At 40.6% G+C, this 22,879-nt stretch overlaps 1 protein-coding gene across 1 annotated transcript in view; it reads right to left on the bottom strand.

Moving 5' to 3' along the window:
* Positions 1–7,694: 7,694 nt before the first annotated feature.
* The window catches only part of LOC145407385 (uncharacterized), a 138,899-nt gene continuing 123,714 nt past the window's right edge, over positions 7,695–22,879 (bottom strand). The window contains exons 12-13 of the mRNA XM_080278324.1: positions 14,958–15,087; positions 7,695–8,207 (exon numbers count right to left, since the gene is read on the bottom strand). Of these exons, the coding sequence (XP_080134450.1) occupies positions 7,695–8,207; positions 14,958–15,087 (643 nt within the window). The remainder of the gene's footprint in view (positions 8,208–14,957; positions 15,088–22,879) is intronic.

The following is a 22,879-nucleotide window of genomic DNA, read 5'->3' on the forward strand; positions in this document are numbered from 1 at the left end:
GCGATGACATAGTTGACATCACTGAGTTTCTTCTCCACGAAATAAGGACCACTAAACTTGGCTTGAAGAGGTTGCCCATGAACTGGTAGCAGAATCAAAACCTGATCTCCTGGCTGAAAGTGGCGTAACCTGGACTTCTTATCATACCAAGTCTTCATCTTCACCTGAGCAACTCCTAAATTCTCTCTCACCAGCTGTAAAGCAGTGGACAGCCGTTCTTTGAACTTCATCACATACTCCAGCAGGTTGACGTCATCTTCCTCCGACAGCCAGCATTCCTTGAGTAACTTAAGGGGTCCTCTTACTTCATGGCCAAACAGTAGTTCAAAAGGTGAGAAGCCCAGTGATTCATTTGGAGATTCTCTTGCAGCAAACACAACGAATGGAAGACCTTTATCCCAGTCTTTCTGATGTTCCAAACAGTATTTCTTGAGGATCGATTTGAGTGTTTGATGATATCTCTCCAACGCTTCTTGGGTCTGGGGATGGTAAGCTGAAGACGTGATCTGGGTGATGCCCAACTCTTTCAGAGACTGCTTGAAAACATTCGACATGAAATTACTTCCCCGGTCTGACTGTACCTCCTTGGGCAGACCAAACTTTGTGAAGAACCCTAGCATTTCCTCAACCACGTTCTTTGCTGAGATATTTCTAAGTGGAATGGCTTCAGGATAACGAGTAGCCACATCAATCAGGGTCAACACATAAGAAAATCCTGAAGAAGTCTTAGGAAGAGGGCCCACAATATCCACCAACACACGGGTGAAAGGCGCCTCAAAAGGAGGAATGGGAACTAGAGGTGCAACCTTTTCGGTCTGATTACACTTCCCCACAACTTGACAGGTGTGACAAGACTTACAATACCAGGAAACATCCCTGAAGATACCTGGCCAGTAGAAGTGTTTCAAAATGCGTGCCACAGTCTTCCTCACTCCAAGGTGTCCTGCCAAACTGGAATCATGAGCCACTCTAATGATATCCTGCCTACAAACACGAGGGATGACAACTTGATGTACAACCTCCCATTCACAGTCGGCTGATGCTGTTGGGGGTCTCCACTTCCTCATAAGTACTCCTGACTTTACATAATAACAAGTAGAAGCACCGGCTGACTCTTCTTCACTGTAAGCAGAGTTAGCTAGACCTTTCAACTCAGGGTCAGCAACCTGCAACTCAACCAACTCTTGACGAGACAAATTATCAACACTACGGGGTACTGCCTCATCTGGTGAGTGGTCCAAATTAGCAAGAAAAGTGTCAGCTAGGATAACATCATCATCATCATTATCCTCTAAATCACCAGTAACTTTAGACTTGGCCCTAGTGACAGCACATGCAGGGAACACATCAGGGACATTACAATCCTGGGTCGCAGCCACTGGGCTCACTAGACAACTGAGGAGCTGGACACACTTGACTTCCACCAATATCATTTCCAAGTAAGAAAGTTACACCTGACATTGGGAGTGTCTCAACCAACCCAACCATAACGGAACCATTAACAAAACCAGACTCTAAATTCACTCTGCACAGAGGGACAGAGAAGTAAATATTCCCTACACCTTGTAAGATTACAGTTTCATCAGAGGAATTAACATTAGAGCCTAGAACACTGGTCAGCATAAGGGATTGGCAAGCACCTGTATCACGATATATCTGAACTGATTTCCTGTCATTACTGTCCAGAGGACTGACAAAACCATCAGACAGGAAATTAGCACATGAACTGTTGAGAGTGTCACCCACGTTACTGCTCAAAAGAGGAGCTCCATCATGAGAATTTAAGTTACCCCTCAAAGCAGGTTCAATTAACTCAGTTAAAGAATTCTGGGAACTCTCAAGAGTGGACACTAGACCAATTGACTGAATATTTAAAGACTCCTTTTTGTTCACATCACGCTGTCTCCTGAAACATCTCTCCGTAGTATGACCAAGCTTACTACAATAAGTACATTTACTTTTCTGAAATCTAGAGGTGAAGCTGGTATTTACTTCCTGAGAAACATCATCCTTATTCTCTTTCCTGTTACCTGTACTCTGAGTAGAGGCAACGTACTTACTCTCAGCTTTCCCTTTTCCTCTAGAATATCTCTTGTGAGTGAGAACATACTCATCAGCTAAAACTGCAGCATCAGACAAATTATCTATTCTTTTCTCATCAAGATATAGGCTTACATCTTTACTAATACACCTTTTGAAGTCCTCCAGCAAAATCATCTGCTTAAATTTGTCAAAATCAGAATCCACATTCTTAGAATTTAACCTCTGCTCTAACAGATCTTCTTTGATTTTTGCATACTCAACATGGGATTGCTTATGTTGCTTGTAAGTTGTCCTAAATTTTACTCTATAGGCTTCAGGAACAAGCTCATAGGCCTTAAGAATCAAGCTCTTAACTACATCATAATTATCAGATTGATCCTGAGGCAAAGATGCATAAGTTACTTGAGCTTTACCGGTGAGAACAGTTTGAAGGAGTACTGACCAATTCTGTTTGGGCCAATTAAAACCTGTAGCTACCCTCTCAAACAACTGAAAATACTTTGTTAAATCAGATTCATTAAAAGGAGGGACAAGTTTAACATTTTTAGCCACATCAAAATCATCAGAGCTAGATGATCCAGTTCCACCTTGTTTGATGCGATACTCATGGTCTGCCTGAATCCTAGCAATTTCAACTTGTGCCTCAGCCTCCTTAGAACGGGCCTGAAATTCAGCCTCCTTAGCTTTTGCCTCCTGCAGGGCTAGCTGTAACTTAGCTAATTCAATCTGCGTTTGCTCATTTGGAGGAGTTACATTAAACAAGCTTTCATTAATCATGTCAACAATTTGATCTTTATAATGATGAGAGCGAACAGCAATTCCCAATTGTTGAGCAACAAGCTTAAGTTCATTCTTTGTTCTGTTTTCTACATCACACACTGTTTGCACATTTGACAAAAAATCTTTGGCTTCATCAAGTGTAGTAATAGTAGACATCATGAATAAGTAACAGTCACAAAATATCGAGCAATATCCTTATGATAATATCCTGAATATCCTGATAAGAGGTCGCCAAATTTATGTTACGGAACAGAGAAAGATAATGTACACTTTAAGTGAGAATACTAAAAATCACTACTGTCCCGTAAAGTTCCAGGTTCAATACAAAAGAGTTAGGTAAAATTACAAGTTAAAGTTTAATGCTCAAACTAACAACAAAACATTCAGGACTCATAAGGATAATGTAATGGCAAATAAACAGGTCAAATATATGGTCAACTGCAATAGCCTCCGTTAACACGAAATTAGCGAGAGTAAATTTATCTAAGTCAGCCCTGATAAAATGAAAATACACCAGGTAATGCTCAGTTAATGCAAGATAAATTATTACAGATACTAACTATTATCAAAAATGACTGACATAAAACCCAACATTAATCAAAAACCTCACTAGGCCCAAGAATTAACCTTATGCTACACAGTACAAGAAAAAAATACAACAGTCATACTCAAATTACACACAGCTGCTAGATGTTTGGAGACTTCTTGAGCACTCACAATAATAATATCTGTACAGGGGAGGACAGAGATGCGAGCAAAATGAGGATTAGATCTAAGTGGCAATGATGCAGAGACTGAGCTCATTATATAGGGGCCGGCAGAGCTTGATACAACTTGTAAGAAGGACGCGCAAATGAAGCCATGGGGACAAAGAGTTGACAATCCTGCTCTGAACTCCAGAAATGACGACTTACTCTACTATAACGGTAGAAGGGGGGAACTGAGGCAGAACACGCTCGTGATCAAACATGCAGCATACTGTGCGTTAAAATTACACAAAGGATGATGAAATCATAGGCTATGTAACAATATATATATATATATATATATACACACACACACACACACACACCAGTATATCTTCGCAAATCTGATGGGCCATACCAGTGGGAGGAGATCTGCCCGAACTCAGCATGATGACAGGGAAACTTTTGCTGTAGCGGTCATCAGTGAGGGGTCAGACCAAGTGTTTCCAGGCCCAGTGACTTGTGGATTACTCTTAGTTGGGTTAAGGCTATAGGAGTAAACCCCTAACGAAAAATCCATGAGCAGAGTCCCACATACAGACCGGGCACAACTGGCGGAGCTTCCAGCATACTACTATAACCTGTTCATTAGATGGTCATCATAAATCTTCATGCCAGCATCACAGGTTGAAAAGAGCCGGGTTACGTGGTGGTAAGGACTGGGCACCCTAACCATCTTCTCAAATCCATTCATTGCGCAAGTCCACTACTACTTACCTCCCATTTCATCGTTTAATCCAAATCAAGAGCCTTATGTTGACATGATGAGGTGATGGTGACAAGTCATGGATTTGGCCCGAAGTCAGTAGCTCAAGTCTTGTACATAGGCGGCACTTCACTAGTGGCCACTGGCACGATGGCATAGGAGCAAGTCATGCCTGCAGCAACCTTCAGTGCGACTAAGCAGATACCTGGCCAGAAAACCACGTTGGTCATGGCATCCAACACTGCACTATGAAATCCAAATGAATGATTCTGATTTTTGCTACCTGGAATATATGAATCTTGCTTGAAATTGACCAAGACACAAGATCATGCCATAGGACTGCTCTCACTGCCCATGAGCTGAAAAGATATGAATGTGATAATGCTGCCTTGTCTGAGACTCACCTCTCAGGAGAGGGCAACGTCACACAACATGTCACAGTAGGAAAAAATAATCACCTCTGATAAGGCATTATAGGCTGCCATAGTGTTGGTAATATGAACAACAACGGCATTAGACTGCTATCTGTATGCTGAGAACACATTCTGGTCATTACCAATACCATTTTTCAACATAAAAAAAAAACATAAAACCACATGGCTGCATCCACAATAAGAATAAACACAAGAGCACATGGATGAACCCACAATAAGAATACACAGAAGACAACATGGATGCACTCACAATGAGAATAAACACAAGACCACATGTATGTACCCACAATAAGAATAAACACAAGACCACATGGATGCACCCACGCTCTAGACACTGGCACCTAACTACGTCATTGTAAGACAGCGAGGCCGAAGAGAAGTTTTTATAACCCAAGCGATAAGATGTATTAAGTGCTTCACAGAAAATTAACTTACACTAACCAAACTGCAGTCATACACCTACAAATGCACTGTAGACCATCCTCCAAGAAACTAAATTGCAGTAATTTATAGGATGAGACTTCCTGTAACACCTTCCACAGCACTACTATAGACAAACTCTCTTAGTGCCCACCACTTGACCCAAGCAACAATGCAACAATCCTAGAAACAGAGTGGCTGAACATTAAGAAACTGCTTCAATGCACTGGAGAAGAAATCCTAGGCTTCTCCAACCACCACCATAAAGTCTGGTTTGATGAAAATGCTGAAGGAACACATGACCTTCTTGCAATAAAGAATAGACCACAAACAACTGGTTGGCTCATTGTAGCACATTAAACCTAAAAATATAATTCCAGACTCTCAGAAGTGAAACCCAGAGAATACTGTATGACATGGACAACAAGCATGGACTAGGCAAGCATAAGAGCTGCAAGGATTGGCAACTTGGGTTCTATATGTCCATTAAAATCATGTACGGGCCAACGAAACACACCATAACCCTATCTCAGTCGGCAGAAAGGGAGTTTCTGAAAGACAGGCAAGCAGGCCTAGACGGATAGGCACAACACATCAGTATATTACTGAATCGAAGAAACCTGGTGGCGCTCAGTATCTTTCATAACATCCGAAATGTCCTCAAGTGGCAGATCTTGATGTCCCACCTACTCTTGCAGCAACTGTTCAGGCCCTAAAGAAAAACAAAAGCTCTGGCCCTGATGGCATACCATCAGATCTAATAAATAAGGGTGGCCAGTTGCTCCACCAGTGCCTCCATGATCTCATAGTGACTCCCTGGAACCAAGAATTAATTCCATCTGAATTGCTTATTTCCGATACAAGAAGAAAAGGGACTCTCATACTGTGACATCAGAGGTATCTCCCTCTTCGTGAATGCTAGCAAGATACCGTTATCCAGACTGACAAAACATCTGACACAGTCAACACTTCCTGAAAAACAAGGTGGATTTAGAGAAGACCGACGCACCTGTGATAAGATATCTGCTGCCAGACGGATACCAGATAGATGCCACGAACAAAACTGTGACTTGTATATTGAATTCATCGATTTTGCAAAATCATTTGATGCTGTAAACAGAGAGCTTTTTATCAAATGTTCTTTCGAAATTTGGCAATCCAAACATATTTCTTACCGAGCTGAAGACCTGGCATGACAATATGAATGCTCGTGTATCCATAGGTGGGAGCAAATCTGAACCCTTCAGCATGGCGTGGGAGTAAAGCAAGGATGTGCCTTGGCTCCTGTCATTTTCATTATATATCTCACTGCAGTCACCCGTTAAAGGTACCAACAAATAAACCCTGATGGTGGAATAAAAATCCAGTTCTATCTAAACTGTAACTTATTCAATCTCAGGCATCGTCTAACACAATCAAAGACAAAAGGGGCTCATTTCCTAGAGCTAGAATACACTGATGACTCTACTGTCCTTGCACTTACCGTAGAAGCCCTACAACTGAGTCTTACCAGTGTCACCAATAGTGTGGTTGAATTAGCTCAAAATGAGGGTCAACCCAGAATTAATATTCCCTCAAACACATTTAGCATCACCGAAAGCGCAATTTTTCGTAGAATATGAAAATCATATGCCTCACATTGCCTAATTTGGGGAAAAGAAGTTTTTTGCATTTGAACAGAGGGAGGTCTACAGAAATGAGTCCATATCCCAGTGAGTTAAACATAAGAAATCTATATTAGTTATTGCTGTATTCACAACTTTTGGCTTATTGTATAAAGAAATATAGAACAAAAGGAACATAAGTAAGGTCAGGAGAGTGTATGGGGGCTTAGGGCCCAAACGGTGCAAGAAGTGGCCTTCACATTTATGCCCTTCTGCTTAACTCTTCTGACCAGACATTTTTGCAATAATATTGTATGAAAATGAAAAACAAAAAGAGAAAAGAATAAAATAAACCTATATACTCTTGTTTTGTGAAAATTAAGTAGTGGTGTTGTTAATGATCATTAAGTCTAAAGATCCATTAGGTCAGTATTAACATCATCATCATCTGTGATATCGACATCTGCAACTAAAAATCGATATTGGCAATGCTCGCCTCTACAGTCACCACAAGCTAAAATACATCTGAGTCCATTCTTCAGACAAGAGCATGCCTGAGTGACAATTATTTTTTTGACGACTTCTTACACGTGCAGCGAATGTACTTAAGAAAATTAGGTGGGGCTGGCTGACGGTCAGTTTTGACCGGCATCAATGTGTTCCCCTCAAACATCCAACCCCATTCATCAGGTTTCAGGCATTTTAGGTCCAGATACCTCCACTGTGACACCTGTAGATGAACTCTCAATGCGTGAAAATATGCTGCTCCTTCTGATGGCGGGAGACGTCCAGGGTCGAGAACAGAACAGGAGGCAACATTTTCCATGAACTTCGCGTGAAGAAATGTTGTCAGTGTATCAGTGGCTTTACATTTATAGCTGAAAAGATATGAGATTATATGACAGAGAGAATGCACGAGTGAAATCAGATCTGATCATATGGATCTACAGCAGCACTAGGGTCATCCGTAACTTAAATCTGACAGATCTTTCAATTTATCAATGTCAACTCTTTTGAATGAGGACTCCAGTAAAGTCTCCATGCAATCTCCTCCATATTCATCGTCCTCCTGACCCAACTTTTTCTCATCTATACCTCCATCATTCTCTGATTCAGTATGTTCAACGTGAACAAATTCCTCACGGTTCAGAACTGGATCTTCAGGAATAAATCTGCAGAGGAGTTTCATAATGATAGCAGACTCAGTGAGGAAGTGTGCACACAATGCCCTTGACACTGCTTTCCCTGTCATTATGTGTTCAACAGCATTTGATCCATAGATAGCCAGGAATGCTTCTGTGAGACCAGATTCTCTCATTACATATCCAATGCTCCCTAGAAAACTCATCACATAGAAGCCACCAAGGATGAGGACGATAGGAAGAGACTTTGCCTTCACCATTTCCATTGCTTCCAGCCAAAGAGGTTGGTCAAATGTAACCACAGATGTCTTGATTTGCAGTTGTTCTGCTTGCTTTAAAACGAAAATAAGGACAGAGTACAGTAGATACATGTCAGATCAAATGGGTCCATGTCTAGTTAGGAAAGGAATGAGATTGTGGCTTTTCCTGGGTCGTTTCCATTGGTGATAGCTGTCATAAAACCAGACCAGTTTGGCCGCTGATTTTTACCAAAGAAATAAACACTGTGCCAAAGCATATCAAGACTGGTATCAAGTGGTAGAACATAAGGCATTTGCAACTGTAGCTGGGGCTTGAAAAATACTGTAGACAGTCCAGAGTTTTGAGGGGGACCTATATTCCACAACAGGGATCCCTTTACCTTGAATGATCTGGTGTGCAAGCTTACGCTTTTGTTGCTTGATTGCTTGTAGCTTTACCTATGGAGCATTTCATTCAACTACTGTAGAGGACACACAACCCATGGCATGCAGTGGGTCTTTTCCATCAAGGGTCAAAGGGCTGTGGTCTACATTATCGGCCATGCATTGCGTGAACGTGCCAGGCAAGTATTCTCTGAGAAGGTCACTAGTATCTTCATTCTCGGTTACTGACTGCTTATATCTGAGAACTTCATCTGAACTTACAGAAAACCCTAATGCACTTTTCACTGAGTAACCATTTGGACCCAAATACATTGTCTACTTCAATACCTAATCCAAATGGAATAGGAGGAATACAGGATCGGGGACGAGTTACACTGTTAATACAGTACTATACTTACTTGATGATGTTGGTTTTTGATCAGTCTTGCTAGGAACAACCGCAACAGAGGTGTACAAAGGAGTACAAAGGAGTACAAAGGGAAGCAAACAGCAACATACCTTATGGTCCTTTCGAGGCTGTTTGGTACAGAGTAAACTATGACTACAAGATCTAACTCTACATGCTGAAGGATAAGGATAGTCAAGCAAGAAGGCTCCCCCTGCCTCCAAACCTTCCAGCCAAAACTGGCAAGAAAAAGTGAGAAAAACCACCACGCAGCATGGAAAAACTGACATGGAAATTTCATAGGAAAGACTGAAAAGGAAAACTACATTCTATAATACTGTACATTATCTATAAGCTACCAGTATGAAGAACCTGAAAGAGAAAGTAGTAAAGTACAATGAGTAATCGAATAAATAAATAACTAATGCATGTTGCTGTACAGGTACATCGAGTTGACGAGGCGTCTGCAGACACATTGTGGAAATTGCACAGTCCACGGTGTGGATATTCAGGGGTGGTGTGGCAGCCTTGCCTGGCGCTATTAAGGTAGGCAGCAGTCAATCAGGCCCCAGCTCCATTCATTCCACTGAGACTAGGAACTTTCCCGTGCAGGACAAGCAAACAAGTCACCTCCTGAAGCAGTGACCCCTGGTACATTAAAAAAATCCCGATGGTGGCCATGTAACTAATAGGGACCCTCAGTGATCCACAGCCCATCACAGGTCGAAAGTATGAGTAGTGACCGTTAACTCAGGGCTGTCTGTGCATATCCTAGTCTGTGCATAGACTATATTTGCATTTGAAAAATTGATCCAAGCTTTAAAAACCTAAAATAAAATGAAACAGAAAATTATATGTACACAAGTGCTTTATTCAGGAGTAAACATATTAACCCCTGCCGTCCCAGCGACGTGAATTAACGTCTGCACATGATGTGCACTCATGTCCCGGCGACGTGAATTAACGCGCAACATTGCAAGGTCCCTAATTTGCACAATTTTCAATTTTCGTGAGTGATTTCGCAAGTGATTTTTGGCACCTATACACGGGACACTTTCCTCTATTCCTCTACAAGATGCCAAGCAGGGACAATGTCTTACACCGCATAACCTCTCCCCTCCCATGCACGCCATTGTCTCAGAAATTCACCTGTTACCAGTGACCTGGCCAATAAAGACGTTCAGGGCCAGAGTGATTCCCCAATCGATGACAATGTGGGGGACAAAGTTTACATAGCATTAGAGGAAGAAACAGTCAGAAATGATGATCAGGTAATGTGGGAAAAAAAAGGTCATGAATGGTGATGAGTTAGTGAGTGAAACAATGCTTATAATGCCTATATTACTGTTTGAAAACCAATATACTCTTGTACTACATATAAATTCGTACCAAGTAAATAAATAAATACTGTTTATGAGTGGATAAAATAGTTACCTTCCCATAGAACTCATTTTCTTTGGTGCCAGCCTGTTAGAAAACCCAGTCAGGTAAGGAAGTACTTGTACCTAGATCGAGTATTTTAAACCTCAGGTGAGCGATTTCTCTATGAATTTTCGATGTTTCTCACCAAAAGCAGATGTTTGAGCCCCCCCAAAAAAGGTCCAAAAATGTCGGGACTGGGGCATACCACTGCCCAGAAAACGTCGGGATGGGGCGGGTTAAGCTGGGGGTTGGATGCCAAATACTTATCCAGGTGAACTCTAAAGGTTTGTACTGTATTACAATCTATTACGTTGGAGGGCAGTTTATTCCATATATTTACAACTCTATTGAAGAAGAAATGCTTAGCTTCATGCGACTGGAATCGTTTGCCAATTATTTTATGCCCATTGCCTCTAGTGTAGTTCAAGTGATCAACTGTGAAGTTTTTATCGATAGCCATGTTATCATGTCCTTTGAATATCTTGAATACTTGAATTAAATCTCCTCGTATCCTCCGTTTTGTTAGGGTAAAGAGATTCAGGGCTTCTAAACGTTCCCCGTACGGTTTATTTCTCAACCTAGGTATCATCTTTGTCATCCTTCGCTGCACTCTTTCAAGCTTTTTCATATCCTTTTTATAATATGGTGACCAAAACTGAACGCAATACTCCAAGTGCAGGTGTACTAAGGACGATATTATCGGATTTATATTCAAATGCTCTCCCTATGAACCCGATCAATTTGTTGGCTTTTTTCACAGCTTCTGTACATTGTTTGCTTGGTATCAAATCATTTGTTATTATAACTCCTGAATCTTTTTCATGGTTTACCCTATCATGCTGGACATTATTCATGTTATAACTTGCTCTTACATTTAAACTGCCAATGTTTAACACTTTGCATTTATTAATATTGAAATCCATTTGCCAGACTTGGGCCCAGTTAAACAGTTGATCAAGATCTCTCTGAATTGCCTGTCTTTGCAGTGCTATATCTGCTCTGTTACCCATTTTAGTATCATCAGCAAATTTTGAAATCTTACAACACAATCCTTCATCAATATCATTCACATATATTAAGAAAAGAATAGGACCTGACACTGAACCCTGCGGCACTCCACTTGTAACGTTTATCCAGTCTGAGTCTTTTCCATTTATTACAACTCTTTGTTTTCGTCCTGTGAGCCAGTCTTCTACCCACCCAAGAACACTGCCGCTGAAACCGTGTGCCTTTAGCTTCTGAAGGAGTCTTTTGCGTGGAACTTTGTCAAAAGCCTTTTGAAAATCGAGGTAGACCACATCAACAGATTTAGTCTCGTCATGCATGTTCAGTTTAACATTGAAAAAGTCCAGCAGATTCGTGAGGCAAGAGCGATTATTACGAAAACCATGTTGCGAAACTTTTATGAAATTGTTTGTTTCTAAGTGTTTTACAAACTTGTCTCTGATAATAGTTTCAAGCAATTTGCAAACCACCGATGTTAAACTAATTGGGCGGTAGTTTTCTGGTTGGGTTCTGTTGCCCTTTTTGAATATTGGGGTTATGTTAGCAAGCTTCCATTCATGTGGCACCTTACTGCTCTTAAGTGATAAGCTAAAAAGTTCAGCTAAAGGCTTTGATATTTCATTCTGTAGTTCCTTCAATACACGTGGTGATATTTTGTCCGGTCCTGGTGCTTTATTCTCTTTTAATCTGTTTAATGCAAGCAGTACGTCACGATTGCTGACTGTAATGTCAGTGATTATGTTGCCCTCTTCTATAGGAATGGGGAAAACATTAGGAATTCTCTGTGTTTTCAAGAATATCATTTGATGGGTAGTAGTTACAGTCAAACTCTGCTGATCGAATATCTCCGAGGATCAGTTTAGCTGCTGTAGTTACAGTTCGTTCAGCCTCACCTTCAGCTCTCTGCATTCTGTCTGCATACCATTTATCGTTGATGACATAATCAGCAATGTTCCGCAGACACACAACATTTGCCCAGTATAAATGTGGTCACCATATCTTTCTTCCAATTTTCTCTTGATCCACTTTGCGTCATGAATATTTTCACACCCAGCAATTTCAGTTAGCTTGTTCTGTACATCCAGTAACGAATACAATTCACCCTCTGATTCAAGCCATTGACAAAGTTTGTCAAAGTTCTGAAATTTCATCTCGTTAACTGGCCTACCTTGACTGATCATTTGAGGATCGTCGCCCTTCCTAGGAAGCTTCTTTCTAAACCTGTCATAGGATGATTTGTGACATCGAACCTCAGCTGCAACAAGGTCATGGCAACCTAGCAAATGCTTCTTCACAGTTAGTGCCCATTCATCATGATTTCGTTCACTGCAAACCCTCATCAGACTTTCTCTTATTTCCAGAGTTATGACTTCAATTACATTGTCTCGGTTGCCATGTTTTCTGTCAGAAATGCAAGAACTTTCACAAAAAAGACAACTGCTTTTCCAGTTAAACGGTGTCTTCCTCATCTCGTTTCAGTTCGCGGAACATTACTGGTACATCCTGTTGCATTTTCAAGCTTGTCGGAAGATCTGTGTTTCATATTGTAGGCCTCTCTCTGACAATCACGATGGATTTTTACAGGTTCGCTACTTTCCAGCCTGGTTTCTGTAAGATATTTGTGCAAAACATGGTCGTTAACTGCAATACTGTAGTCTATGATGATCTGTATTCCCCTTTCTTTACTTGTAGTGTGTTTGATTTAGTCTCTGGCCGTCGGCATTTCACACAATGTTCCTTGTTGATTTTGAAAACAAAACTTGATGACAGTGAAGATGATGGATAATTAACATCCATGTCACTCATTACTCTTCAATGGCCTGAAACAAAAAGAAATTAGCATTAAGGCTTAATTTTGCGTTTAACCCGTATTTATATGCAAATAATTTTTTTGCCCAAATAAGGAACAGTGAGGCATATGATTTTCGTAATCTACATCAAATTGCACTTTCAATGATACCAATTATGTCTGGGATAAAAATAATTCCTCGTTCAACTCTAATTCGACCACACTACAACATAAGCCATGAAATGGGACTCCAAGTAAAAAAAAAAAAAAAGTCAATAGAACAGAAATAATAGCTCAGAGAAACAATCCATGAGAGCCTCTTCCATATCCGATAAATAGCGACGTAACAAGTGTGGAATTTTACTGGACTTGGAAGTGTGCTCGGATAAACGTAACATTCATGCAGAAGTTCTTGCATTAATCAGCCACACCTCAGCCTCATTTGGTTGTCTCAGATACAGAGTCTTTGAAAAAACTAACTCTGAAATCGAGACGAGGGTATCTGTATATACGGCTATATGCCTCTCCACTCTCTTATCAGATGCTGAATCTTGGACTACCTACCGATGTCACATCAAACAAGTTGAGTCGTTTCCCATTCGATGCTTACAGTGCATCGAAGGACTCACATGGGAGGATAAAGACCTTCACTCACAAATTCTCCCGTAGGCGAAGTCAACCACCATAGAAACCGTGTTAACTAAAATGCAGCTGAGATGGGCTGGATACGTGGTACACATGTCTGAGCACCGTCTTCCCCAACAGGTTCTATACTGTATGCCCAAATCTTGCAGCACATCGCAACCCAGTGGGAGAGAAGAGATATATTGATCATATAAGGACAGCTCTGAAGATATGCAACATCGTACCATAAGATCTTGAAGCCAATCCCTCTGACAGAGAACAGTGGTGAACCTCAGCAGCAATGGAGCCATTCATCTCGAAAAAGCTCGGAACGTGGCCAGAGAAGATTGTAATAACCAAGGTATACCCTCCCAAAAAAGTATCAGCCCCTTAGGGTACGATGGTTGTGAAAATGAGCAAGTTCTACAGACACACATCAATCTTTAAATCTAATGCCTCAAAATATATACCATTCAGTATGTGATTTTTTTTTTTCAGGGGGGGGGTGCAATTTCGAGTTCTAATCATACCGAAGATAATACTTTCACATATAATCACAGAATGCCATATATTACAATGTTTCGTCCATGTTTCAGAATGATACGTGCCGTTAGAGGGCCGATTCTTTATTCTGGGAGGGTGTACAACCAAAATAGAGTTCTGCCAGCAAATCCGGACTTGAAATGCCGAGTGTTTGGCAAAGTTTGTGGATCCCGAATTGGTCTGCAAAGTTACACATCCTGTCACCAAAGACAGTGAAAAATACTTTATCATTGGGTATAGAAGTCATCGTCTTCTGTTGCAGAAGGACAGCTCTAAGTGTGTGTGTGTGTGTGGGTGGGTGGGTGGGTGGATGGGTGTTTGGGGGTGTTTTAGCAAGACAGGCAGACGGACAGAGAGACAGGAGAGAGACAGAGCGAGTTTAAATTAGACAGTACAGGAAAACTGCTCATCAGATAAGTCTGATTTCCCTTTAGATATGTTTTAAAATACTGATCTTAAATCCCCGAAAAAAAGTGTGTACAGTTTCATATATTAATCTCCCAGCACCTCTCTCTGATGTCTGTACTACTCTAAAAACAAGTAAATAGGTAAAAATATTTAACTCCTGCACTTTGTAACTATGCATATGAGATTATAAGAAAAAAATGTATAAGACTATAAGAAGACCTCCGTTAGTGACATGGCTGAATGCAGTCTTTATTTTACGTACCCATAAGTTACTGAGTGAGAGGACGGCGGTGACAGTGATGACCCTAGGAGTGTTGAGGCACGAAGTGGTGTTGGGCAGAGAATACCGCTGCCATTTGTCAACCAGATCAAACTCCACAACATCCTCAGCCCTGTCCAACAATTTAGCATCATCAGCATTATAACAGCATCATTATAATCATCATCATCATCAATGATTATTATTAAATTTTTTACCTACAATCCTCTCCATCGAATCAGCAACACCATAATCAACACTGTCACTTCGAATTCCTGATTACAATGGTGAAAGTGAATTTTATTTTTGATACTGTCAGACGATTATATGCTGCTCAGGAAGATATTTAAGAGTGAGGGTGCTCAGTGACGTTTTCATTTGACACCTGCAATTCGAAATGGTTCTCATAAGGAGAATAAAACGGTCTGAAGTTGGCAAGAGTAAGATTATAATATTGTATCGAAGTGCAATGGGCAAGTGATTCTCACCCTGGGGATTCCACCCCCCCCCCCCTTCCAAGGGAGGCCGGAACATTTCCCAAGAGGAGCACAAGGACAGAGAAGTAAAAGTCAAAGCATTCGCCCTCGAATATGTATTGCCCACCATCACTAAAAAAAAAAAAAAAAAAAAAAAAGTCAGTAATCCTCTGGTAATCACAGGCATATCATCACACCTTTGCCAAAATCGAAAACAAATCTAGGGTTTTGTTGTTTGCTTCTAGTAAGTGAAATATCACACTAGCATTCGGATGCATGAAGTCAAGGGTATTAAGATGGTAAATGCCACTGAGTATAACAGGTCTTTGAGGGATTTTTGACAGTTACCCTTGTAACAGCCATTCTCTTCTTTCATGGCACAATGGAAAATGGTGAATAATGGCAAACAAAATGAAAAAGACAGATGGTATATTTTTCTACCAAAATCCTCTGGCAGGCGGAGGCATACCATCACATCTTCAATAGAATTATCAACAAACAAACCATATAACCCAGGATACTGCCCACAGAATATGGATACAATTTGCCCACTTTATTTTGAGATATTTTGTGAACAGCCAGATACATTCAGACACACACATGCAATCAATTATAGTACAAGTAAACTACACTTTATGAGTGTGTGATGAGCCAGCAAGTGTTTGTACATATGTCTATCATCATAATATCATCTTGGTGTAAACTTTCAACATTTCTGATGGGTAGTTGAACAATAACAGAAGAATAATTGAGCTAATATGTTTACCTTCTCATGTTTTCTCTTACGTTTTCTCTCTGGTTGTGCATATAGTGAGGCACCATACCATGTATCACACACGCAGTATGCAGTTCTTTGCTCCTAACTTGCCATGTCAGTGAACTGCATTGGTAAATGTAATGGTTAAAATTCTTGCAAGAATATATTATGTTACAACAGGAAATCTTTTTAAATTTGATTTCATAGTGAAGCACGTCAATTGAAGCCTTCAGTACATTCCCGTGGAAAGCTGAGATTCCAGGGGGCTGCTCTGGTGTAATGAGTGAATATATACCTAAAAACAAATTTTATTGAATGTTTATACAACCTGCTGAAAGAATCTCTTCTGTGCCATACATAAGAGAAAAGTGGATAGTAGAAAAGTTATAAGCCTCTGAAAACTTAAGCAGTCAGGCTGTGTCATGTTGGCCGGGATGGGCTGTGTCAGGCCGCTCATTTCTCAACTGAACGTACAATGAACATCGCTTTGCTACACTTGCTCACTTCGCTTGCTGCGCTTGCTCCCCCGTAAATATCTTGAAAATGTCAACTGTGTGTGTGTGTGTGTGTGTGTGTGTGTGTGTGTGTGTGTGTGTGTGTGTGTTTGTGTGTGTGTCACAATGAACCACTGATTTATATTTAGTATTCGTACTGTCCCTGCTGCATCTTTCAAAGCACATTGTTCTCTGCACCTGAGTAATATTTTTCCCTTTTCTGTCTGTCACCTGATTAGCTTGCAGCTGCTGCTGCTGCTGCTGCTGCTCTCTCTCTCTCTCTCTCTCTCTCTCTCTCTCTCTCTCTCTCTCTCTCTCATATGGTTGTTTTGAGAGATAATTAACCCCTCCTGTCTGGGTGACATGTATACATGATGACCTGGGGACATCCGGGTGACATGTATACATGATCTAGTGTTTTGTAGTATTAATGTCCTTGTATTATTATTATGATTATTGCATCATATTACAAGAGCATATTATACTATAATTTTATATTATAGGTTTAGCTGAGAAATTATGGTTTAAATAACGATGATTTTTAAGAAAAACACCTGCTGGTGGTTTGGGTGGTGAAAACAACCCCCAGATGTGATGGGTTGAAGACCGCAACAGAAAAAAATGTTATACTGCAAGGTGGACTTCACCACCAGTTGAAATATACACGTAACTCATTCCTTCCCCCCATATCTCTGTAGAGGAAGATAGTGGATTGTAGGAAAGAGGCTAATTCAGCTCCTGTTCACCTGGGTTAACATCCAGTTGAACCTATGGTAACAACAATAATAGCAATTTGTGAAAAGGTTTTTTGAGTCAGATGATGTCATGTAGTGGGTGAAGAAAGGGAAGGCGTTCATATATGAATTATGGCTGAGGGGGATGTGACCTGAAAAAGATGGAATAACCACCTGATTAAGCCGATGCCGGATTAATGGCAGGGCTCACAGGGACATGGCCCAGGCCCAGGTGCTTTCCAGGGACCCCGTGCTGACTCATTGATTACAATAAATTATGCTATTTGACTTCTCTGCCCTAGCATAGCTTAATAACATTCATCAATTAGCAATCATATTGATGATTTAGTTTAAGAAAAATGAAGCATTTATATGAAAAAAAAAATATGTAAGTAAACAATGAGTAAACTATACTAAACATATTTTGAAGCTTGGTGTGCCACCAGCTGCAAAGTCCTCTACCTGACTGGTACTTGTACCTGGTAGCAGTTGACTTATTATCATCTGTAACTTACACCCAGATACCTAGGCCAGATAATGTATAGGCTATGGCCTACAATAGCGTGTTTTTATTATTACCTATCCTCATCCTTTGACAATTTATGTTCTTCCTTAGTCATTAGTATACTAACACCTATAGGCCTATGAGTCAGCATATTTAAATTCATATTTTCCATTGTACTGATTATATAGATGGTGACTAGGTGTCAGTCACTAGAATACTGCTTATTCTGTAGGGGTACAAGCAGTCTCTGTGTAGAATGCTAGAGCCATGATGGGACTTGAATGTGAGTGAGGAAGAAAATATCAGTCTGGTGCAGGCAAACAGATGCAAAGCATTGAAACTGAGAGTGACTGGAATTAGCTCTGTAAAATCACAAGTTGGCTTAAGAGCACGACAGTGACAGTTGGGTTATCTCACACACAAAATGGTAACAACAAAGTCAAGAAGGAACAAAAATCTATAACTTTAGGAATTCCTATTATTGGACCTGTTGCTGCTTCTAGAATTGCTATTTGCGAACTTAGTGGGATGATGACTCAAATTATTCTACTTAAGAATGTGGTCCAGAGGAAAACACTGAAATGGCTGAAAATGATGAAAAAGGCACTGGCCTTTGACCAGAACAACTAACTGAGGAATTCAGAAGCTACAGGTTCGAGAAGGGTAGTGCAGAATGTCGTAATGTAGACAGTGACTACAATAATTCTGCTATCCGTGAAGGAAGTAAAACTCATCATTTAACAAAAAAAAAAAAAAAAATTAGCAGAAAACACACATTATCTGGTGAAGAAATCGACCTTAGCTGGCATTGCTATTCTGAAGAGACCTGCCGTCTCTTTTGTTTTATGTGCCACCTGATGTCACACATTATAAGATGGTTTATGCTCATGTTACAGGTTTAGAAACATGCTAAGGAGTCAATAGAAGGGCACAGCAATTGAAATCAGCACAAACAAGCAGTGCATTAACGCTGGGCTAATTCGTCAGTACTAGTCAGAACGGCACTATTGGTACAAAGTGTTACGATTGTGTTTGGATGTCCTTATGATTCTGTGTGAACGTCATCTGCCTATTCGAGGTGACGACGTGGTGATAGGTCCTGTGCATAATGGGAAATTATCTGGGAGTGATGGAGCTTCTTTGTAAGTATGACAATTTCCTCACAGCACATCTCTACAAACATGCCAGCCAAGTGAGTGGCCATGTAAACTACCTCTCATCAACAGTATGTAACGGACTAATTAATGTGCTGTGTGGAAAAGTGATGCGTGCCATCATAGCAATTCAGAGGGTCAAACATTACTCAATATCAGTGGACTCTAATCAGGACGTGTTACACATGAGCCAGCTATGTCTAATTATCCATTGCACGTTGCCAGAGGGGCCACTAGAGCATTTCTTTATGTTTGTTCCCATAGTGAATAACTCTGGAAAAAAAAAAAATTGCTGAAGTAGTGCCGGAATTTCTGCAAATGAATAAAATTCTGATCTCTGACTATCACGGTCAATTATTCAACAGTGCCAGCATCATGTCTGGAAAATACTTCAGCACCTAGATGCACATAAAAATTCACTGCGAATTTGCCGAGTTCATTCCTTGCATGCATCTGCTATTTTGAAGGACCTGGAAAAGCTAGAGATGCTGATTCTACTAGTAACACGGCAGAAAATTCTAAAGGGGTTCAGTGCGACAAGTCAGCAGTTGTAGAAGTCAAGCCTCGATCTGAAAACAGCAGTGAAACTACTCGAGTCACTAAAAGAGTTCATACTGGATCTATAGGAACAGTTCAATGACTTTGAACAGACTGCTATCGAACAATGTAGTCATAGCGAGAATGAAGATTATCAACAACATGTTCAAAGGAGGAAGCAACATCACGATGAATTAGACTGCACAGATGACACTCAGTTACCATCCAGAGAGTGATTCAGGATCACATCCTACATACCCATCACTGATCAGCTAACATCATTAGGAGTTGGCCTCAAAGCTTATGAAACACTCCAGCAACAATTCACTTCTTGTCAGAGACAATGACCATGCAGACAGACAAGTTTCTGACTCGCTGCCGACCTGGTCATTTGCTATCCAAAGGAACTGGAATGGAACCTCGTCTGGTTTCGGAATTAGTACATTTTCAGGTATTTCTCAAGACGATGCAGACAGAAGTTTCTAAAAAATTGATTAAAACGAGTACCGGGTATGTTTTCCTCAATAAACAGATGTGATATGGTGGCAGCTTTCACCAATGTGGAGATAGTTCTATGTATTTATCTGCCAATGTCTGTGGAGAACTGCAATGGCGAAAGATCATCTCGAAACTCAATTAGGACCAAGAACTCTCTGCATAGTACCATTGGACAAAATCGATTGGGATCACTGGCTGTACTGAATGTAGAACACAAACTAGTCAAAAGCGTTAGCACACGAGAAGTAATTGAGAACTTTGCGCGCTTCAAAGGCCGGAGAAAAATTTTAGTTTTCAATGTGTGTCATTATTCAGTCAAGTTTGTGATTACCCTTTTCTATATCATTAATATTATTCATCTCACAGCAGTGTAGTATACTAATATTTATCATAAATGTATTTTCAGAAATGAATGTTTTGTCACGCATAAACCGCTGTTTTGCCTTTGCCAAGCCAAGTTAGGTGCATTTATATGTCGATAATGACTGGAAAATTGGCCCAATGTGCTGAGGCACTGACGGGGCCCCACGTACTTCTAGGGCCCAGGGCCCCACAACGTGTAAGTCCGGCCCAGGGCTTTACCTCACTGTACTAAATGAAATCGTTAGCCTCAGATAGAACAGGAAAGAGAATCAGAAATGCAGGAAAACAATCATCAGAGAGACTTTAGAAATGGACCTGAGATCCATTACAATATCAGTGGTGTCTTCATAATTTCCTGATCTATTCCTCAAGCGGTACCATTCATAGTTTATGGCTTAACCAGATTATAAACTTTTTCAGTTCAGTAACATACTCTGCAGTTCATTTTTACTATATCGTCTCTCTCTCTCTCTCTCTCTCTCTCTCTCTCTCTCTCTCTCTCTCTCTCTCTCTCTCTCTCTCTCTCTCCAGTTTAAGATAAATCTTTCGTGTTTCGAGAGTTAAATGAACTAACACGACCTAATTAAGTTAGATGCCAAAAAAAAAGTGAATATTTCAGACACTCGTAGGTCGTACTGATCCAGTAACTCAAATGCCTCATTGTTCTTGATTTCACACAAAAATGACTTGTTCAAATGGAGGAGTTAAACCCATTTATACCTATGAAATTTATGTTTATTAAGAAAAAAAATGCACACGGATAAATCTGGGAGAGGTCCAAATCTAGCGGAAAATGTTGCATTTTTTTTATGTATAATTATTTTCGATCTGTGGCTTAACTCCTAACAGCCAGGAGTCGGTCAGAACGTCAAAAAATTGGTGAAGCGGTGGCGCCGGGTTTCAGTAGGAACTGCACTTGTTTTCCCGGCACAGTTTGAAGTGGCCGCCACTTTATATCGTCACCAAAAGCTCGAGGGAGACTCCCACCAGCTCGCCCCAACCATACCTCAGCCGTCTCTGTGAGTCTGCTAGGTGTAGGACGATCTTTTCTTAATCTTTCTTGTCCGATTTCGTTCCCGCCTCAAATGGACTTTTGCCTCATCCACCCCTGCCAAGCCTCTTTCCAAGGATACTAGGAAAGGACTCAGTGATAATGCCATAGGGCGTGCCTTGGACACCACAGTTTAGTTTATTAAGTAATGGAGAAGTTATCATGTTGACAGCAAAGCCATGGTCTAGGCTGTGGCCAGACACGCAAACACATCCTGTTTTCACGGAAAAATTAATCCTCTTCCTCTCGTCATTACTCAGAAACGCAACGACCTAGAGACAAGGTGATACTTTCATTCGCAAGAACAGTTGCTGAGTAATATAGTGTTTAATTCATTTCCCTGATTGTTCTAGTTTCTGATATATTAAGGTTTGAAGTAAATCTATTATTTGTATTTTTTTCTATACTGAGGTGAGGTGAGAGCAGATTTTATCTCGGAGACCATGGGTTAAACGGTAATTTTACAAGGGATAGTTTTCTTGATTCATGATGATGTTGGTCAGTTGAAATACTGGCAGCTCTCATCATATGTCAGGGATGCAGGTCAGAATATCGCAACTTTTTGCACATAACTGACAATGATAAAAGGAGAGGAATGGCAAATTAGCATTATAGGTGGCCAAGGAGCTGTAACAAGGCCTTTAGTTTGTCTAACTTTTCTTAACTAGGACCCAAAGACCAAGGAAGTCATTTTTATATTTATCTTCTGCTACCAGACGATTATATTCAGCTTGGGAGTGAAATTTCGAAATGGAGAGGGTAGGTTTCGGCTCCCATCAACTTCTTCAGTGAAAGGTGTTTCGTAAGTTCAATAAATCGATATTTGGTAGTCATAATCAAGCAGATGTGTAGTTTCTTCCTGTGTATTCAAAGAAAACATGGAAACTGCATACCCAAGCATGCGATATAAATGCCAACTTCTTTGAAGTCCTTGTGTTCAGAATCTCCTATTTCTTATATTTTTTTTTGTTTCGTAGGGGGCTGACTCCCCCCAAAATCACCGGGGGTTCAATCATCCCATATATTGCATTACTGATGATAGTCCATTGTACATCATGTACTAAGGTATTAAAGCCATATCCGCCCTCCTTTCACTATTGAAGAGAATGTTAAATTTAGTGAGGGGAGGACTGCCCCCCACTCCTAAAAATCGTGGTTGGAGAAGTTTATATAGCAGACCATCAGAGTAACCAGATGAACTGAACTGAGCAGTTTCATTCACTTGTTCAGAACATTCTCTAAAATGCGTTAGGAGCAGTATAGTACCCCCGGAAACTCATCGACATCCTCACTAGGACCCCACAGAGAAGCCGCAGCCGAACCGCGAGATGCAGTGCGACAACGGCACAAGTCACC

The sequence above is a fragment of the Coenobita brevimanus genome, chromosome 8, assembly GCF_032717465.1.
Source record: "Coenobita brevimanus isolate Jiangsu-jjx chromosome 8, ASM3271746v2, whole genome shotgun sequence".
Lineage (NCBI taxonomy): Eukaryota > Metazoa > Arthropoda > Malacostraca > Decapoda > Coenobitidae > Coenobita > Coenobita brevimanus.